Genomic DNA, 20,686 nt, shown 5'->3' with positions numbered 1-20,686 from the left:
CCAGGCTGGCCTCAAACTCACAGAGATCTACCTGCCTCTGCCTCCTGAGTACTGGGATTAAAGGCGTGTGCCACCACACCCAGCATGCTGTACATCTTTGGTCTTCTATATCTACAGATTTATCTCAAATTCTTTTTAATTTTTTTCAGTCCCTATTTTCCTCAGTTTTTTCAATATAGTATCTTAGGTCTTCCTGTATTTTTACCCTTGTTTATCCTTTCTCCCACACTACCTTTAAAAAAAATATAGGTAGGTATGTGTGCCTACTCGTTTGAATACCATGAGCCTTCAGTGGAAGCTAGAGAGGATGTCAGGTCCCCACAATTGCAGTTATTTACGGCTGTGAGCCACCCCGTGGGTCCTGGGAACTGAACCCAGCTCCTCTGTAGGAACAGCAAATACTCTTAAACACTGAGCCATCGCCAGTCCCCATAATGTGGCTTTTTATTTCTAGGTTTTTGTCCCTTTTCTTCCTAAGTTCCATTAGCTTATTTTACATTTCCTCTGTTTTTTCGTTGTTTCTGATGCTTTGCAGTCTTTTTTAAGGGATGTCAGGAAGGCCTTTGAATTCACAGCACACCATCTGTTCTGCTTCTTCCCAGCAGTTCCCGGGATATTGTCTTTATTTGATATTTGCTTCTCATATTCCTTTCATAAACAGTCAGGCAGTAAACCAAGCTAGAAGTGAAGTTGATGCGCGTATGCCTATGTGCATTGTGTATGAGAAGGAGAGAAAGCTGAGGCAGGGCGGCAGATTGGCTGTCCTGGGGACTTCGTTCTCCCCAGCCCCTGCAGGCTGCTGATCACAGCCTCTCCCACTCCAAGCCACCCACTGCCTGTCCCCAACAAAGTAACAGTTTAAGGATTTTGCTGTTCAGCCCTGCATTGATGAAGCCAAACAGAATTCTGGGAAATTCCCACAGCTGTGTCCCTTAAACCTTTCAAACCAGGATGATGGTTTTGTTCTGAGCTGCACCTTCTTTTCTTTCTTTCTTTCTTTTTTAAGATTTACTTTATTTATTTATTATATGTAAGTACACTGTAGCTGTCTTCAGACCTCCAGAGGAGGGTTACAGATGGTTGTGAGCCATCATGTGGTTGCTGGGATTTGAACTCAGGACCTTCGGAAGAGCAGTCGGCACTCTCAACCACTGAGCCATCTCACCATGAGCTGCACCTTCTACTTGGTGCCTTGCTGACTTAGTCTAATGTCTCAGTGGGAATTTAATCTCAACTATTTCTGCACTCTGACATAATCTTTGAATTATGTAGATTATTATTATTATTATAGTAGTAGTAGATCATACTCATTTATTGTCCATAGGGTTACATTAATATACTTTTGTTTGTTTTGAGGCAGGGCCTTGTTGTAGCCTAAGACTGTCATCAGACTCAAGATTCTCCTGCCTTAGACACATGAGTGCTAGGAATACAGGCACATACTACCACACCTAGATTTGAACATAATTTTATCAAACATAGAGTGGATGTTTCTTTTCTCATTTTTTTTCTTGTTTTTGTATGACTTCAAGGATGACAAAATGACCAAGGTAATGTTATTTTGTAACTTTAAACTTTTAAATTTAATTAAAATTCAGAACCATTTTTAAAAATATAGTACTTTTCTTTTGGAAGGAGTAATAACCATACTGTCTCAGACCATGTTAAGTGGAGAAAAATGCTTCCAAAATTCTATGTATATCAGTTACTCAGATCCTTGAGATATTTCTATTCATGAACATTTACTACCTTCTTGTTTCCTGATTCTCAGTGTGACAAATACAAGACTGGAGTTATTGACGGACCTGCATGCAACAGCCTCTGTGTCACAGAGACACTGTACTTTGGAAAATGTCTGTCCAACAAGCCCAGCAACCAGGTATGGATCTGACCATTGTCATCATCATTAATTATTGGTTTTTGCTACAGTCTTATATAGGTCAGACTGGCCTCTCTCTCTCTCTGTGGCTGTAGATTTTCTTAATTATTCTGTCTCCATCTTCTAAGAGCTGTGTTTATAGTATTGTACTACTTTACCTGGCTAGTGAATTCTAATTTTCCTTTAAACTAAAAGCATTATTAAAAAATTCTTGAAGCGCTGGGCGTGGTGGCGCACGCCTTTAATCCCAGCACTCGGGAGGCAGAGGCAGGCAGATTTCTGAGTTCGAGGCCAGCCTGGTCTACAAAGTGAGTTCCAGGACAGCCAGGACTATACAGAGAAACCCTGTCTCGAAAAAAAAAAAAAAAAAAAAAAAATTCTTGAAGCTTGGAGGCTAGAGAGATAGCTCAGCAGTTAAGAGCACTGGCTGCTCTTCCAGAGGTCCTGAATTCAATTCCTAGCAACCACATGATAGCTTACAACCATTTGTAATGTAATCTGATACCACCTTCTAGTATGTCTTAAGTCAGCTACCGTGTACTCATATATGTTAAATAAATTTATTTTTTTTAATTCTTGAAGCTGAGGAGTACTTATATCAGGAGACTGGAGCAGAAGGATTTTGAGTTTGAAGCCAGCTTTATATAAATAGCAAATTCCGGGTAAACCAGGAATGTGTGTGTGTGTGTGTGTGTTTGTGTGTGTCTGTGTCTGTCTCTGTGTGTCTGTGTGTGTGGGGGGTACTTTCCTAAAAACAAACACATCCTCCCAAATATGCATAACTAAAAATTCTTGAATCAAACAAAGCTTTAGGATTTTATGCATTTCCATTTTGTAAGGTTTGATACATATTCACTAAGTAGGTATTTATTAAGCAAGGCATGTGGTGCATGCTTATAATCAGAGCATTTGGGAGACTGAGGCAGAGAATCATTGCAAATTTAGTGTCAGCCTGGGCTTCTCAGTGAGTTCAAGGTAATCCTGGCCTACCTAGAAAGACCCTGACTCAAACAAGGTAAAACAAAGGTTTTTTTTTTTTTAAGATTTATTTATTTTATGTATATGAGTATACACTGTAGTTGTACAGATGGTTGTGAGCCTTCATGTGATTGTTGGGAATTGAACTTAGGACCGACCTCTGCTTGCTCTGGCCAACCCCACTTGCTCCGGCCCAAAGATTTATTTATTATTATAAGTTCACTGTAGCTGTCTTCAAACACACCAGAATAGGGTATCAGATCTCATTATGGGTGGTTTTGAGCCACCATGTGGTTGCTGGGATTTGAACTCAGTACCTTTGGAAGAGCAGTCAGTGTTCTTACCTACTGAACCATCTCACCAGCCCAAAACAAAGGTTTCTTAATCTACTTTCCCTAACATTTAGACACTGTCTGAGCCATGAAGACTGTTTTGTTAAGAAAACTATTCCCACCCCAAATGGAGGAGTGAGGTAGAGGAGGAAGAGATTGGCCATGGTCAGTGTTCAGTCCTATAGCTTCTTGTTTGGCATTCAGATACTCTATGGCATGTGGGCTCCTGGGGGACTCAGCAGGCCCAGCAGGGACACTTACTGCTCTGCTGCCTGTAAGTTCCTCACACATTCCTTATCTTCAGGTCCATTCTCTTTGAGTTTCCATTGTAATGTTGACTTTACGCCAAGCTCATCACCCATTTAGGGGCTGTTTGTGGGGAACTCAGCCTTGCATAAAATGTAGTAAATATTGCATAATGTTAATTTGATAAGTACCTACTTAATGTCTATGATTTGACACCAACCTGAATGAACAGCTTAGAAACCACAAAATTTCCCCCCTGAAATAGGGACCAGAGAAGTAGCTCATAGTGGGCCTTGCTTTTGGCTAGGATCTTTCCAATTTTACTTTTAAAAAACTGTATTTAGAGCCGGGTAGTGGTGGTGCATGTCTTTCATTCCAGCACTTAGGAGGCAGAGGCAGGCAGATTTCTGAGTTCAAGGCCAGCCTGGCCTAAGTTCCAGGACAGTCAGGGCTATACAGAGAAACCCTGCCTTGAAAAACAAAACAAAACAAAACAAAAACAACCAAAACCAAAAAAGCTGTACTTAGGTATGCATTATGTTCATCTTTTTTTTTAAAAAATTATTTATTTTATGTATATGAGTATACTGTTGCTGTCTTCAGACATATCAGAAGAGAGCATCGGATATCATTACAGATGGTTGTGAACCACCACGTGGTTGCTGGGAATTGAACTCAGGAAGAGCAGTCAGTGCTTTAACCACTAAGCCGTCTCTCAGCCCTATGTTCATCTTTTAAAAGTCATTTACGGAAAAAATACTTTGGGAATACTTCAGATTTGCATTCAGAAATAAAGTCAGGAGCTGAGTGTGCTAGTGTATGCCCAGAAGGTTAAGGCAAGAAGATTTGAGTATGGACTCTCAAAAGGTAAAAATAAAGTCACAGATCTAACTGAGAGGGAGGCCCAGTGCTTGTTTACATTTTGTAGAGAACCTGAAAAATTCCGCTGTGTGCTTTGTGCAGTCGCCTTCCATATGATGCATAACTTATCACTTTTCTTCACAAAGATGTATTTAGGAGTTTGGGATAATCTACCAGGTGTTGTGAAGTGTCAAATGGAACAAGCTCTTCATCTTGATTTTGGAACTGAATTGGAGCCAAGAAAAGAAATAGTGCTATTTGATAAGCCAACCAGGGGAACTACTGTTCAGAAATTCAAAGAAATGGTGTACAGTCTCTTTAAGGTGAGTGTGTGCAATACTACACCTCCATAGGAAGCTTCGTCCTTATAGAGGGCCTGGCAGAGCCTAATGTTGTTGACATTCTTTTACTTCCATCAGAGACTATCTGGAAGAAATGATTTAGAGAAAGAGAAAAATTGGAGGATATTAAGCTTTTTCGAGACAGGGTTTCTCTGTGTAGTCCTGGCTGTCCTGGAACTCACTCTGTAGACCAGGCTGGCCTCGAATTCAGAAATCCGCCTGCCTCTGCCTTCCGAGTGCTGGGATTAAAGGTGTGCACCACCACGCCCAGCGATATTAAGCTTTTTTATTTAAAGTATTTATTAATAGAATTGAGGGCTATTAGATTGCTGTACGTTTTGACATTCAGCTGATGCAGAGCCAGGCACGATGTCTTACTGCTGTAATCTCAGCTGCTTTGAAGACCAAAGCAGGAGAGTTGCCTCAAGTTTGAGACTATATAGTGAGTTATAGGTCAGCCTGGACTACAATGTGACACCATGTGCATAAATTAATCAATAAATCTGAAACCAAAATAGTGAAATAAAATGAGTATACTCTATATCCCTGGACTCCCATCCATTCCTCTCCTCTTACATGGGAACAAACCAAGATCACTAAGCTTTATCTCTAGCCCATTCTTTTCTTTTTTCTTTTCTTTTTTTTTTTTTTAACTGATTTTGAAACAGACTAAATTGATCAGGCTGGCTTTGAATTGGTATCCTCCTAGCTCAGCCTTCTGAGTAGCCAGGATTAATTACAGATGTGCACCATTACATTGGATTTAAAATGTAAAATCCATTGTGGTGCACACCTATAATCCCAGGACTTGGAAAGAAGCAAGAGAATCAGGGGTTTGGTTTAGTCTCTTTGGGCTACGTTTGACCATCTCAAAAGAAAGAACACTTAAACACACAAAGACAAAAATAGTATTAGAATAATTTACTTTTTATTCTAGAGAAATGGCTCAGAGTAAATTTACTTGCCACTCAAGTACACTAACTACAATTTAATTTCCAGAACCCACATGGTAGAAAGAGGGAACTGATTTCTACAAGTTGTCCACCAACATCCACCCACACAGCGGATCCTAGTGTATCACGTGCACACAGCCGTTCTTAATGTTGCACTGCTAGCACTGTGGTGTGGCCTAGAACTGAATCTTTTACAGATGCTTTTTGTTTTCTCTTGGACTAGAAGTTAGATTCAGGGCCCTCACACATAGAACTCTAGACTTGGATTTACTTGCTACACAGACTGTTGAATTTAGGATCCTAATTCTAGTTTCCTCTGTGTAACTCAACAAATTCTTGTCTTGACAGGCAAAATTAGGTGACCAAGGGAACCTCTCTGAATTGGTTAATCTCATCTTGACAGTGGCTGATGGAGACAGAGATGGCCAGGTCTCCCTAGGAGAAGCCAAGTCAGCATGGGCACTTCTTCAGTTGAATGAGTTTCTCCTGATGGTGATACTTCAAGATAAAGAACACACCCCCAAACTAATGGGATTCTGTGGTGATCTCTACGTGATGGAAAGTGTTGAATATACCTCTCTGTATGGAATAAGTCTACCATGGGTTATGGAACTTTTTATTCCATCTGGGTTCAGAAGGAGCATGGATCAATTGTTCACACCATCATGGCCCAGGAAGGCCAAGATAGCCATAGGACTTCTAGAATTTGTAGAGGATGTTTTCCATGGCCCCTATGGAAACTTTCTCATGTGTGACACCAGTGCCAAAAACCTAGGATATAATGAGAAGTATGACTTGAAAATGGTGGATATGAGAAAAATTGTGCCAGAGACAAACCTAAAGGAACTTATTAAGGACCGCCACTGTGAGTCTGACCTGGACTGTGTCTACGGTACAGACTGTAGAACTAGCTGTGACCTGAGTACAATGAAGTGCACTTCAGAAGTAATACAACCAAACTTGGCAAAAGCCTGTCAGTTACTCAAAGACTACCTACTGCATGGTGCTCCCAGTGAAATTCGGGAAGAATTAGAAAAGCAGCTTTATTCTTGTATTGCTCTCAAAGTCACAGCAAATCAAATGGAAATGGAACATTCTTTGATATTAAATAACCTAAAAACGTTATTGTGGAAGAAAATTTCCTACACAAATGACTCTTAGTTCATTTGGACTTCTGCCATCATTGAGAATCTACTTATGATTTTGAGCATTTAAAAGAATGGCTTCTGCCCCCCAGGCCTATGGAGTCATCATCTTAAATGCATGTTGTAACAATAATGGCAGGTATAGGGCCAAGATGTCCAAAACTCATCCCTGCCCTTTTACAAGTTCACAAGTATATTCACTGTTAACTATCTTGACTTTAAAAAAAAATTAATGCTGTGAAAATCCTCATTCCATAAACAGTGAGTGTTCTGTAGATGTTAGCCAATCCCATTGACGGACATTGTTTGCATTGAAGCTGCTGTTTAAACAAAGAAATTTATACATGAATTTACTAATGTTTTAGCATGGTAAAACTTTGCACATTAACACAAATTAAGAATGCCACACAGGTAAATTCAAATGACTCATTTATTAAAAAGTTCAGTTAATATAGCATGATTTACTGTCTACTTACACACTTCAGATGGAGTCAACTGTGGAACGGCTTTTAGCTTTGGCATGTATTCTACTTGCTGAAGTTAGCATGCAGTTATCACTGTGACTGAAACTCATAATCTTTAAGCTCTGAGAGGTTCATCTTAGTATCTTCACATTATCTTTGCTGGGGATGTAGGTAGGCAGTTAACTGTTTACCTGATCTGTGTAGCCCCAGTACCACAGAGCCTGACACTGAGGCAAAGGTGATAAAGATGCACAGCGCCTAGCTAAGACTGGAGTAAGTCAGGAAGACAATTCTTGCTCCTTCTGGGATGAAGGGCTATTAAGAGGCATAAGCACCTAATGCTTTTCCCAAGTGAACCTGATATTCAAGGTTTAATATTTGACCCTTTCAAGTTACTTTCCTCTGTACATTCATGTCTGGCATGTACCATAAAAATGAAACGCCCTAGCCCCCCATTCTCAAGCCAAATTTCCCCATTGTTCTCAAACCTCTAAAGCCGTGGATTAGATTAGCACCAGCTGTCCAAGCTCGACCTTGAGATACTTTCTTCCCATTAATCACCTGGATGTAATAAATGCCCTGATGATCATGCTAATTACCAGATCTGAAAACCTGAAAGATAAGGACTCCTCCCAGGAAAACTAGAAACCCAAGAAACTCTCACGAGATTTGCAGGAACCCATGTAAGCTGGTTTTTCCTGGAAAAAGACTCAGCTAGGCATACTTGCCCTTAATCCCACCAGAGGTAGGTCACGGTGCAACAGAAAAGGTAAAATTAACTTAATTAACTATCTACTCCTTTGCTTTTGTAATTTCACACTATTTCCTATAGTCTCATTAATAACAGCTTAACACAGAAAAAGCTGCTTGATCAATATGTTTATTGTCTTTATGAAAAAATCTTCATAGAAAACTGCTTTAGCTTTCAGCAGCCCTTTCCTGAGCTCTGAGGAAGCTTGCCTTCTTTTGAGCAACCCGGTCTTTCTTCTGGGCAAGAGACATTTTGGGACGATTCCACCTACAAAACAAAGTAAGGAATAAGACAGGAATATCTCTCAAGTTCAGCTGAAAAAAAAGACAAAACCTTTGTAATTGGATAGAGATTGAAAATCTCATTATCTGAAGATATGTGTGTGTGTATGCATGTGTGTATATTATAGGTTTTCCTATATATCCTTTAGTTGGCTTTGAACTTGTTGCAATTGTCATGTCTCAAACCTGAGTTTGAGACACATTAAAACCTGAGTTAGACACATTAAGTTCTAATCCAGGTACTCAACTGCAATCACTATATTCTCACTGTTTACGCCATCAAACTCAAGTCTATCTCAGCTGAGCATGATGGCTCACACTGTAAGCCCAGTATTCACATTGTCAGGTAGAGGCAGAAATGGTATGAATTCAGGCAGGCAAAGAAAGGTTACTCTATAGGTAGCTAAAAAGAAACCATGCAGGACTGTACTGTGACAGAATGGGCACTTCAGTAGCTTCTGAGGTTGGTACATTGCTGTTACCACAATTACTCTAGCAAACCTGGTTCCCTCAGCTGCTGCCACATTATGCAGAGCTAGTGATCGAGTTTGCTCAAGTGCACAGAAATCTGACCAGCAAGATGCAGCGAGTTTCTTTCCTAGAGAATTGTAAACCACACACCTCTTCTTCTTCACTTCTCTCTTGGGCTTCTTCTCATAGACGGGATTCTCTCGGATAGCAGCATGAGCTTTCTTATACATCTCCTCCATCTGGAAGAAAGCAAAGCAAACAGTATTTGCCTTCATTTCATGTGCCCTAAAGGTACAGTACCACCTGCGTTCAGTTCTCAAAGGATCCTAACTAAGCCAATATTACCTCCTTATATCCCCAAGTGCAGCCCACCCTTTTCCTTACATCTCACTGTTTAGGATGAATACCTGCATGCTTTCCTGAGGCCTACAAGCCCATTTTTGTACAACTATACCATACTCTGTAGTCTACTGCCTCACCTAAATTCTTTCAAAAGAAGGTGCACACCTAAAAGATGTGAACTATACAGGGATAAAGATACACTAACAAGTGAGAGCAAGGGCATGAGGAAGGGGTTATCCTACCAAACTAGATAACAATAATTTCTTTTATCATCCCAAATATCCAAGATTTACATTCCTTTTTATGTGACAGGCCTTTTAAGGCAATTCCCAGCACCAGAGACCTACTATACCGTTGCCAGTATGTGGCAGCTATTTTATAAGATGTTATTACTGGAATCTTTGATTCAAGTTTTAAAAAATTAAATTCAACGTGGTGGCGCACGCCTTTAATCCCAGGGAGGCAGAGGCAGGCAGATTTCTGAGTTCGAGGCCAGCCTGGTCTACAGAGTGAGTTCCAGGACAGCCAAGGCTACACAGAGAAACCCTGTCTCAAAATACAAAAACAAAACAAAAAATTAAATTCAAGGCTATAAACCCCTGAAGTATAATAGGTGCTCAAGAACAGGAATGTCAAGAGCTTGATAGCCTGCAAACTCTTATTAAAGTGACTGTAATCCAGCCTTCTAAACTAATTCATTTCAACATGGAAGAGGTGGCAAAGAGGAAATAATGCAGAAAGGTCTACTGCACTGCAGAACCCAACTATTCCAATTCCCCCCTAACCCCTAAGAGACAAGTCCCTGTGAAGTGCAGATTTCCTCACACTCTCAAGCCAGTGATCCCAGTACTCAGGAGACAGAATGTTCTTCAACCCTCTATCGTACAACCTGACAACTGCAAGTTAAACCACCCAGTTCTTTCAAACAGCTTCACTATGTAGATGAGGCCATGGACTCATTCACTGTGCTGAGAAACATTAAGTCTGCAGGAGATTTCAGCAGCTACCCAGAACACTCCAGATAAGTAAAATCAACTACAGGATGGAAGCTCAGAGGCTGAGCATAGAGAGGCTTTATCCCATTGAAAACCCTGAGCCTCAAGCTCTGAGCAAGCACAGCATAAAGGAATTCATGAACTGAGTTTAGTGTAAGATTATGTCCAGAGGGGAGCACACAGACCACAGAAAATGCTTTCCAATCTATACTTCAGAGAGGAAACTTTAGAGTTGATAGATTCCAGTATCAAACTCAATTACTTCCCCAACCCCTACTTTTATAAACTGGTAAAGCCCCAGAGGATTTCAATAAACTCTAAAACAGAAGTAGGGTATGGTAACTCACACCTTTAAGTCAGACTGTCTTTTTTTTTTTTTCGAGACAGGGTTTCTCTGTAGCCCTGGCTGTCCTGGAACTCACTTTGTAGACCAGGCTGGCCTCAAACTCAGAAATCTGCCTGCCTCTGCCTCCCAAGTGCTGGGATTAAGTGCTGGGATTAAAAGGTCAGGACTGTCTTAAATTCCATAGTGGCCCTGGTTGAATATCAAGTCCCTAGACAAATCCAGGAGAAGTGAGGCTTGTTCTCCCCAACCTCGACCCCCAAAGGTGGGTGGTGGTGGCGGCGCACAGCTTTAATCCCAGCAGAAGCAGATGGATCTGATTTCCAAGGCCAGCCTGGTCTACAAAGTGAGTTCCAGGATAGCCAAGGCTACTCAGCAAAACCTTTATTGCACAAATCAAAAAGTTAAGTCTCTTATAAAGCAGCCATTCAAAAAAGAAAAAGAAAAAAGAAAAAAAAGGCTGTACTGTGACAGAATGGGCACCTCAGTAGCTTCTGAGATTGGTACATTGCTGTCACCACAATTACTCTAGCAAACTTGGTTCCCTCAGCTGCTGCCACATTATGCAGAGCTAGTGATCGAGTTTGCAGTTTTCTGACCAGCAAGATACAGCGGGCAATGCAGGAATCATTCCTACTACACGGAGACTTTAAATGCTAGAAGCCCTTATTTATTAGCATCTAAAAAAATCCTCTTCCCGCCTGACCACTTCACTCAAAAGGAGCAGCTGCTTAGTAGCCTATCCACACCTTCCTACAAAGCCACGTCCAACCTTCCATTTTGTAAAATGAAATAAATGTTAAGACTACAACCACTAAAATAAGCAGTTTCTGTAAGTGAACATCACGTTCAGGTAAATTTTTACCATGTCTGGAGTTACGTTGTTCTTGATGTACTGAGAGAACTGTTTCTTATACGCATCTTCATCTTCCTCCATTAGGTAGCGCATGTAGTCTGCCACATTCTGACCCATGATGTGCTTCCGATGTACCTCTGCATTGAACTCCTTGCTTTCAGAGTCATAACCAGGGAATCGTTTGGTACTAAGATGAAAATTTTATGTCAGTATACAGACAAGAAATTACAACACTCCCAGGAATTCACTTCAGGAGCCGCCTTCAGTCCCGTCTTGAAACAATGATTACATCACATGCAATCAAAGGACCAACTACTAACTGCTCAGTTAGTGTGGTGTCATCATTAGCAGCTCATCTCTGAATTGCACAGATAAACGACCATAAACACACTTGCTTTTCACCTTCCTAGAGCCTGCACTGCCCAGGGTGCCTCAGAACTCCTGGGCTCTCTAGCCAGCCTGTTGATCCCAAACACCCAGAGCCAGACCGCCACCAGTGCTTTCTTTCACAGGTTTCCCTGCCCTGTGGGGCACAGGAGGCAGTTCAAAAGTCAGTGACTTGTCTAAATCACAATCAACGAGGATGGTTCAAAAGAAATTTATGAAATCTTAATGACTGAAAAGCTTATAAATCTCAGGCTTTTGCCTCTAAATGTTTTATTCTAGAAGCCTCATTTTCCCCTAACCCAATAAATGAACTTTGACTGGCAAATGCACAGGGCCTGGGGTAGTGCTACACAACTTTAATCCTAGCACTCGGGAGACAGAGGCTGGAAGATCATCACCCCAAGTTCTCTAGTACAGGTTCCTTGTACAGTAACTACATAGAACAGGCATTGAATGATTGCTAGTCAATGAGTAACCAGTAGGAAATAGTGGAGTCATGACAGAAATCTTGAATACTATCTATTACCTATGAGGGATAGACAAGCCTCCATCCACAGCTCCCTTCAGGGCCCCAAAAACTTTATTGCCAGTTGTAGTTCGGGCAAGACCTGCATCCAGATAGCAAGTGAAGGCACCAGGCTGACCGTCAATGCTTTCCACATTGTATTCACCTCCATTCACCTCCACTTGGCCTTCATAGATCTTGTCCATGCCAAACCTATTCAGAAGCTATGAACAGAGAAGTCAACATAAACAGTCTCAGTACAGTCAAGCCACTAATCAACAATCCAACAATGTGACTCCTACATTTCTTCAGTCTTTATATAGGTACCTGGGCTTTGCTGCCTATCTAAACAACTAGTCTACAATGACCCCAAGACGACAAATAACTGCTTCCCAGACTGATAAAACCATGTTCCCTGCTGATGACTTTGTAAGCCACAAGCAAATAGCAGGCACCTTATTGAAGATATTGTATACATACCCTGCGGGCCAGCAGCAGGCCAGTGCAATAGGCTGCAGCATAATTTGTCAGGCCAACTTTCACACCATATTTTGGAAGTTCATGTGCATATGCTGCACAGACGATCATATCCCCTTCTATACGGGCATATGCAATCTGCAGTGAGAAAAATCAGGTTATTAACTTGTTGCTATCAATGCTTCGGTACCTGTCCCACCTAAGTGCCTTTTAACAAGCTGTGAGAAGAGACAACTCAGTGAAGGCTAATCTGTGTAGGCATCAACTACATGGTGGTTTGGGGGGAAAAGCATGGTTAAAATACATATGGCATGTTAGAACTCAATTATAATAGCTCTTTCTAAATACTGAACGCATTATTTAAGGTGGGTGAGCTGGTGAAATCATAGATGCCTTTAGAAGTCAACAAACTGGGCAGGAGATGATCTTGGAATAGATCCTGGGTTCATGGCTATATTGCAAGATTCCAAAAAAAAAAATGTTAAAGTCAAGCAGATTTCTTTCAAGGCTGGCCTGGTCTACAAAGAATTACAGGTCAGCCAGGGTCATACAGTAGGACCCCATCTCAAGACATCCTAGCCCTGGGGAGGCAGAGGCAGGCAGAGCTGTAAATTCAAGGCCAGCCTGGTCTACAGGCAACAGCCAAGGTTAACTAAATAACCCTGTTTCTGACCCCACCCCCCAACCAAAGTCAAGTCCCACTTACTTAAAAGTATCTTTTGAGCTAAATTTAACCAAGTCTTAGACACTTCATCCTTAATTATCAGAACACCAGACAACCCCACCTGTCTCCTGACCAGCAAAATTTTATTGTAAAAGCCCTGAATACAGGGACTGCCATTTTTAAAGGGCTTTCAAAGTGGAAGACATTTTTGTGTATTTTAAAACCTATTTCGAACAGTAAACAGAAATAGCTTGTCATGCTGGGATGACAGATGAGCAACCCCGCCTGGCAGCAAGAGTCCTACCACCCTATTACCAGCCTTTTTAAATCAGTAAAATGGCACACAAGCCCATAAAGCAAGAACCAGGAGTTAGTGTGTGTCAGATGAAAGTAATTGGAAGACTGTTCACATCAACAGATTTCCCAGTCCTCCTCCCAAATTCCATAATGGAAATTAAGCAAAGCCAGGATTTCCAAACACCCCCCCCCCCATTGAAATCTACTAACACAAGAAAATTGTCTCTCCCAAAGTTAAGAGTTGAGGGGTCTGGCCACACTGCTCAAGCCTAGGACGAAACTCACCTGGCAGATGATATCTCTGTTAGTCACACGAACTATCATCCTATATTTGGGTGTGTTGTACTTATTCTTGTCCTGGATCACCAATCGTTTTCGAGCATAGTAGTCAGTTTTACCCTCTGCAAGGGAAAAAAAAAAATTTAACCAGGGAAGGTTCCACCTCGAAGCAGATTCTTTAGAAACTAAAACAGGAAAAGCTGTTCATACCTCGCCGTCTTCGAAATCTCACTTGGTATCTTTTAAAGTAGGCCTTATTCTTGACAACTTTCACAAACCCCTTTAAAGGAAAAAAAAAAAAAAAACAACATTGTCAGGGTTTTGCTAATTGTTTCATCCTGAGACAAGCTGTCACTATGTAGCCCAAGATGACCTAGCATTTGGTAGCTTCTGAGCGCCGAATTAATAGGCAAGAACCACCTGGGTTTTGGTCTGTATTTTTTTATTTAACCATGTAACAATATCATGCCCACGTTTCAAAAGCAAATTATTACAAGTGTCAACTTGTATAGCACGTTTCTAAGCTGACCGGAAACAAGAATCGCTGTTGTGCAGTGCTCCTCAACCTCTAACACATTAGTTCCTCATGCTGTGGTGACCCCTCCCCAAACCATAAATCTCGTTGCTGCTTCGTTAATTTTATTTTTTAGTTATTCATCGTTAATACAATTATCTGACAGATGGGTGGAGAACCAGATGGAGAACTGCTATTGCAGTGGTTCTCTTCGCCAGACACACCTAACTAAGCCTCAGAAAACATATAAAGATGACTGGGCGGAATAGGGCCCCGACCCAAGCCTCGGGTCGCTCCATCTACAACTGCAGGCTCCTTACTACACTTGCAGGTACAAAGACATTTTCGTACTGCCTTTAAACAATATTTCAATTCCTGTACCACTGATCGATCCCTACGCCAAACCTCCGGGATGTATCACCTACACCGCAGCCAATCTGTGCCGACAACTGCACACCTCACCGAGTCCTCCCTGCCTAAACTGGGCTCAACTGGCAGAGTACGATCTGCAATTACTCCCCGCAAATGAAGAGCTGCACCCCACCTCTCAAGTCCGATCTCAGCAAATCTCTGAAAACAGGGCCAGACTCTGGCCAGGAAAAGCCCGGGGCCGCCACATCCCTTCCGGGACGCAGGAGCGCCACGGCCTCCACTGACAGACACTCCCGGCTTCAGGGCTCCGTGCGAGGCCGAGGGATTCGGGCTTCCGTGGCACGGCCTCCTGACCACCCCGGAGACAACTGCGGCTGGCAGCCGGTCTCGGAAGCCACGTTCCGGGCACCCTCTGCCGCGGCCCCTCCCCCGGCTGGCACCCGGCAGCCATTAGGCCACGCTGGACTGGCGGGCGCAGAGCCGGGAATCGAATGCCATCTGCCCCCCGGGTCGCACGAGCCGACCCCGAGCGGGCATCCGCGAGAGGAGGGGGCGCCCCGGTGCACGCGCGGGCCTGAGACCCAGATGCCCACTCACCATCCTGCGGAACAGAGACCCGCAACCGCGGCTCCACGCAGACCTGCAGAGTCGGCCGCGCTAGGGGGAAAAAAGACCGGAGTCACGTACGCATGCGCAGTATGTAGCACCACCAGCACGCAAGCGACGTGAGAAAGAGTGGCTGTAGGCCTCAAGGTGCGCGGGCTATCGCCCCCTGCCGGTGGGAGGATGAATGTCAGCTTCCTCCTCTCAACAAGCAGGGAGGATGAGCGATGAGAAAGGGAAATAGAGGCTTTTTGCGAAGACTTTTGAGGGGGGTGGGGGGTGCGGGGAGTTGGTTTTTGGTTTTTCGAGACAGGGTTTCTCTGTGTAGCCCTGGCTGTCCTGGAACTCACTCTGTAGACCAGGCTGTCCTGGAACTCAGAAATCAGCCTGCCTCTGCCTCCCAAGTGCTGGGATTAAAGGCATGCGCCCACTGCCGGGCGGGAGGACATTTTTAAAAACATGCTCGGCACCTGCGCGCGCACACACACACCACACTTATATAATTATTTTTCTAAGCAGGAGGGGGTAAAAATTAAGTTAAATACATGAATTTGCCTATGCTGAAGTCATGCCTTCTCCATGACTTGACTCACTTCTGGAATATATATCGGAATTCCCAGCACACAAGGCCGCTGGGAAGCTCAGCCTCAGAGCCTCAAGTTTGAGTTAGAAGGTCTCTTCTTCTGCCTTTGCATAGCATCTTGACATCTGCTTCAAGCATACTTTTCATTCTCCAGCACTTCTCAGAGTGCTGACCTCCAGTCAATTCTTAGTTACCTGTTACATGGTGAAAACAAAACAAAACCCACTGCACTCTCCTGTTGCCTTTATGCTTCCATTGTCCCCAGAATTCCTGACATTATGAGCGGCGCCGCCGCCGCTTCCTCTATCACTCTTAGCTTATTTAAGTCCCCTTCCTCAAGAAGTTTCTTTTTAGGACTGGGTGTGCAGCTAAGAACTGCAGCCTCAGCACTTAGAAGTGAGAGGAAGAAGAATCAGAAAGTGCAAGGCTAGCCTAGACTACCTAGTGAATTGGAAGCCAGCCTGGGCTGCACGATACCTGAAGGAAAAGAAATGCATGCAAACAATTATTTAAACACGTGAAAGAATAGTTATAAGGCTGAGAGCTTTAGAAAGTCAATGAGAGCCGGGCAGTGGTGGCGCACGCCTTTGATCCCAGCACCTGGGAGGCAGAGGCAGGCAGATTTCTGAGTTTGATGCCAGCCTGGTCTACAAAGTGAGTTCCAGGTCAGCCAGGGCTACACAGAGAAACCCTGTCTCGGAAAACCAAAGTCAATGAGAATGCAATTTGAAAATTGCTTCCCTAGCCAGGCATGGTGGTGCACGCCTTTAATCCCAGCGCTCGGAAGGCAGAGGCAGGTGGATTTCAGAGTTCAAGGCCAGCCTGGTCTACAGAGTGAGTTCCAGGACAGCCAGGGCTACACAGAGAAACCCTGTCTCAAAAAACCAAAAACAAAGAAAAAAAAAAAAAGAAAGAAAGAAACAAACAAACAAATAAAACAAAATTGCTTCCCCAAATTCTGTGTACCCAATTATTTTTAGCAATAGCATTTTATGACACTGGTGCTCAGATTTTGGAGGGGCAGTGGAACCCCTTAAAAATATTTGTATTTTTATGGATAGCTCAGCAGGTAAAAGTGATTGCTATACAAACCTGATGTACTGAAGTCAGACCCCAGGAACCCTTATGGAAAGCCAGGAATGGAGTATGTACCTGTAATCCCAGCACTCTTGTGGTGAGATTCCAGGTTGAGGCAGAATCCCCTAGAAGTGTGTGGGTCAGCAGCAGCAATCAATAGAAAATGTCCTACAGCTGGATCTCATGTAGGCATTTTTCTCAGTGGAGGCTACCTCCTCTCTAATGATTCAGATCTTGGAGTTTCCCAGCTCCCACAAGGCAGTTCACCACTTTCTGAAACCCCAAGATCTTACACTCACACAGACACACATCTAGACAGAACACCAAATAAAATAACACATTAAACAAACAAACAAACAAATAATAAAATGCACATAATAAAATAATAAATAAAATACACATCAAATAAAAATAAATACTTTTTTTTTAAAGTGTGCTCAGTTATTGTACTAGCTGGTTTTCTGTTTCAACTTGACACAAGTTAGAGTCATCAGAGAGGAGTAGAGAAAATGCCCCCATGAGGTCTAGCTGTAGGGCATTTTCTTGGTTGGTTGTTGATGGAGTAGGGCCCAGCTTATCGTGGGTGGTTCTATCCCTGAGCTGTGGTCCTGGGCTCTATAAGAAAGCAGCAGAGCTCATAATTATTTTATTTAGGAAGAAAAAAATTGTTTTGGTTACAGGAAATAAAATTTTCAAGCTCTTACAAATCCAGTACAGAAGTTTAAAAATCATTAATGACAGCAGGTAGAGATCATTAGACACACAACACTGATTCCTAGTCAGCTTTGGCTGTTCTTGCTCTTTAGTTCTCCAAGAAAAAGCCTCCGGTGATTCTTTTTTACCAGAATAATCTTCTCCATTGTTAAGTAAAACAAGAGTATTTGTTTACAACGGTGGTTCTTACCCTTCCTAATGTTGTGACTCTTTATACAATTCTTCATGTTGTTGTGACCCCCCCCACCATAAAATTACTTTGTTGCTACTTCATGACTGTAACTTTGCTACTGTTATGAATTGTAATGTAAATATGACGTGCAGAATATCTGATATACAACCCCTGTGAAAGAGTTGTATATTGAAAACCGCTAGTTTACATAGTCTTTCAGTTTTACTGTTCCTAATTTTATTCTGAAAGGCAAATATACTCAAACCATAATTACCAGCTAACTTATCATGCATGATGGTTGCAATTCCTTAAACCAGTATAGCATCAGCTGTATTCATTAAGAGCTCAGGGGAAAAAAAAAAAAGGATTGGCTACACCACACCCACTTCACAAAACTTCCACTTCATTCTATCTGCCAAAGGGTAGCTTCAATCTTAGTTCTGAAAATCACAAATACACACACACACACACACACACAATATATTTATAGTGCATTTGTATATGTATGTATATAATGTTTACATATATATGCACATTAAGTAGTTCATATTATCTTTATTCTCAACTTTTGAAAGGTGCTAATAGGAGTTCTCTCTTCTTCTCCTCCTCTTCCTCCTCCTCCTCCTCCTTCTTCTTTTTCTTCTTTTACATTTATTTATTTTGTAAGGGCTACACTGTGTGTGCCACAGCAAGCATGGGGAAGTCAGAAGACAACTTGCAAGACGCAATTATCTCCTTCCACTATCAGAGTTCTGCTGATCAAAATCAGGTCACCGGGTTAGGGTAGCAAGTGTGTTTATCTGCTGAGCCATCTCAGCCCTGTCCCTGAATTGAGACAGGTGTTCAGTATGTAGCTCAGGCTGGCTTCAAACTTACAGTGATCCTTCTGAGTCTACCTGAGTCCTGAGACCACTGGTGTGCATCACCATACCCAAATAAATTGAATTCCTTAGTACACAAATAGACATCACTAACTCAAAATTTACTTTTCTGAAAAGACCGAGTTGCTCTTTGAGCACCTTTACTGCCTTGCTGTATGTATGAACACGAGTGTACCTGGGCTTGAGTTTAATGTGGCGTATATGTAAAGGTATGTACACACGAAAGCTGTAAGAGTGTATGGGGTGTCTGCATCTCTCATGCTCGACTTTATTCTTTTGAGGCAGAGTCTCTGATTGAACCTAAACCTGAAACTTAAAATTCTTGGCTGCCCTGGCATCCAGCAAATGCCAGTTATCTTCTTGTCTCTGCCCACATCAGCACTGAGGTTACAGCATGCCTGAGACCATTCCTGGCTTGTTCTCTAAGTGCTGGGATTTAAACTCAAATCCTCATGGTTAAGCAGCAAGTGTTCTTAACTACTGAGCCACCTCCCCAGCCTTGTGTTCCTGTATTTGACTATCCTAGAATATCTCACACCAAGCCTAAATTAACTCTAGCTATTTTAACACAAGGAATGCATCTGGAACCAGAAATTAGAATACATGGAGACAAGTTAGAAATGGATGTTTAGGACTGAGCTTACAGCTCATTATAGTACTTGCCTTCCCCCACAGCCCCCGTCCCCACCACCACCCTTTTATGGAAGGGAAGCTGGGCTAGTGCCCAGCAAATGCCAGTTATCTTTCTGTCTGTTCCCCTCCCAGTACTGAGGCTACAGACAGGCTGGAGATCAAACCTGGTTTCAGGTTCAGTAAGAGACTCTGTCTCAAAAGAATAAGGTGGAGAGTGACAGAGAAAGACACCCAAACACACTCTTATAGCCTTTGTGTGTACACACCCACACACATATGCTACATTTAAGCTTAAATTTTTTAGCACGGGAATAAAGGTGCTCAAATAGCAAATCAGTCTTTTCAGAAAAACGAAGTTTGGGGACCTAGGTCCCATTGCCAGTAGCAAACCTAGTCATGGAAGATATATATAGATATATATATATACACACACACACACACACACACTTATTTCCCTCAGAATTTGGGAGTGGAGGCAGGTGGATCAGAAATTAAAGGAGGAGGCCTCTCTCGCTACGTCTTTATCTATCTATCTATCTATCTATCTATCTATCTATCTATCTATCTAGCCCCTGGCCACTTGGGGAATTCACCATTCTGGGCTAGAGATCTTACCTTAAAAAACAAACCAACAGAGTCGGTCGTGGTGGCTCACGCCTTTAATCCCAGCACTCAGGAGGCAGAGGCAGGCAGATTTCTGAGTTTGAGGCCATGAGGCCAGCCTGGTCTACAAAGTGAGTTCCAGGACAGCCAGAGCTATACAGAGAAACCCTGTCTCGGGGGAAAAAAAAAAAAAAAAAAAAAAAAAAAAACCAACAAGCCGGGCGTGGTGGCGCACGCCTTTAATCCCAGGGAGGCAGAGGCAGGCAGATTTCTGAGTTTGAGGCCATGAGGCCAGCCTGGTCTACAAAGTGAGTTCCAGGACAGCCAGGACTATACAGAGAAACACTGTCTCGAAAAAAAAAAACAAAAAAACAAAAAAAAAACCACAGAGAAACCCTGTCTCGAAAAAAACAAAAACAAAAACAAAAAACAAAAAAACAACAACAAAAAAAAAAAACCAAACCAACAGAGGTGCTACTTAGATGTGACACTTCATTATTTAAGACTCTTTTCCATAGGATGGAAAAATGGTCCAACAGTTAAGAGCATTCAATTACTGATTCTATTTCTAGCACAAGAGTGGCAGCTCACAACTGTCTTTAACTCCATTTCTAGGGACTCCAATATCCTCTTCTGATGGACCACTGTGCTCATGAATGCATGAGGTGTACATTTGTACAAACATGT

The 20,686-nt window shown here is 42.4% G+C and overlaps 2 protein-coding genes and 3 non-coding genes across 6 annotated transcripts in view; 1 reads left to right on the top strand and 4 right to left on the bottom strand.

Moving 5' to 3' along the window:
* Dipk1a (divergent protein kinase domain 1A) overlaps positions 1-7,185 on the top strand; it is a 72,899-nt gene extending 65,714 nt beyond the window's left edge. The window contains exons 3-5 of the mRNA XM_021162220.2: positions 1,772-1,879; positions 4,443-4,619; positions 5,939-7,185. Coding sequence (XP_021017879.1) covers positions 1,772-1,879; positions 4,443-4,619; positions 5,939-6,751 — 1,098 coding nt within the window. The 3' untranslated portion in view covers positions 6,752-7,185. The remainder of the gene's footprint in view (positions 1-1,771; positions 1,880-4,442; positions 4,620-5,938) is intronic.
* An 874-nt stretch (positions 7,186-8,059) lies between these two features.
* Rpl5 (ribosomal protein L5) lies at positions 8,060-15,422 on the bottom strand. Of its 2 annotated transcripts, none has more exons than XM_021162222.2 (8): positions 15,331-15,422; positions 14,058-14,127; positions 13,854-13,969; positions 12,611-12,745; positions 12,152-12,354; positions 11,248-11,425; positions 8,853-8,938; positions 8,060-8,217 (listed from the first exon to the last, which is right to left on the bottom strand). In XM_021162222.2, exons 1-8 carry the CDS (start codon positions 15,331-15,333, stop codon positions 8,118-8,120), a joined length of 891 nt encoding a protein of 296 aa, XP_021017881.1. In that variant the 5' UTR covers positions 15,334-15,422; the 3' UTR covers positions 8,060-8,117. The 2 variants fall into 2 exon arrangements, with proteins under 2 accessions (XP_021017881.1, XP_021017882.1); XM_021162223.2 differs by having other exon boundaries at positions 8,061-8,217; positions 8,853-8,941.
* Positions 8,654-8,785, bottom strand: LOC115031177. The gene has a single exon (XR_003836798.1). It is a non-coding gene; the product is annotated as a small nucleolar RNA SNORA66 (small nucleolar RNA).
* On the bottom strand, positions 10,841-10,972 carry LOC115031176. The gene has a single exon (XR_003836797.1). It is a non-coding gene; the product is annotated as a small nucleolar RNA SNORA66 (small nucleolar RNA).
* LOC115031174 lies at positions 11,494-11,587 on the bottom strand. Its single transcript, XR_003836795.1, has one exon. It is a non-coding gene; the product is annotated as a small nucleolar RNA SNORD21 (small nucleolar RNA).
* Positions 15,423-20,686: the final 5,264 nt, after the last annotated feature.

This window comes from Mus caroli, chromosome 5 (genome assembly GCF_900094665.2).
Source record: "Mus caroli chromosome 5, CAROLI_EIJ_v1.1, whole genome shotgun sequence".
NCBI classification, from domain to species: domain Eukaryota; kingdom Metazoa; phylum Chordata; class Mammalia; order Rodentia; family Muridae; genus Mus; species Mus caroli.
Note: the sequence above shows the minus strand (reverse complement) of the source record. Positions and strands in the feature narration are given on the sequence as shown.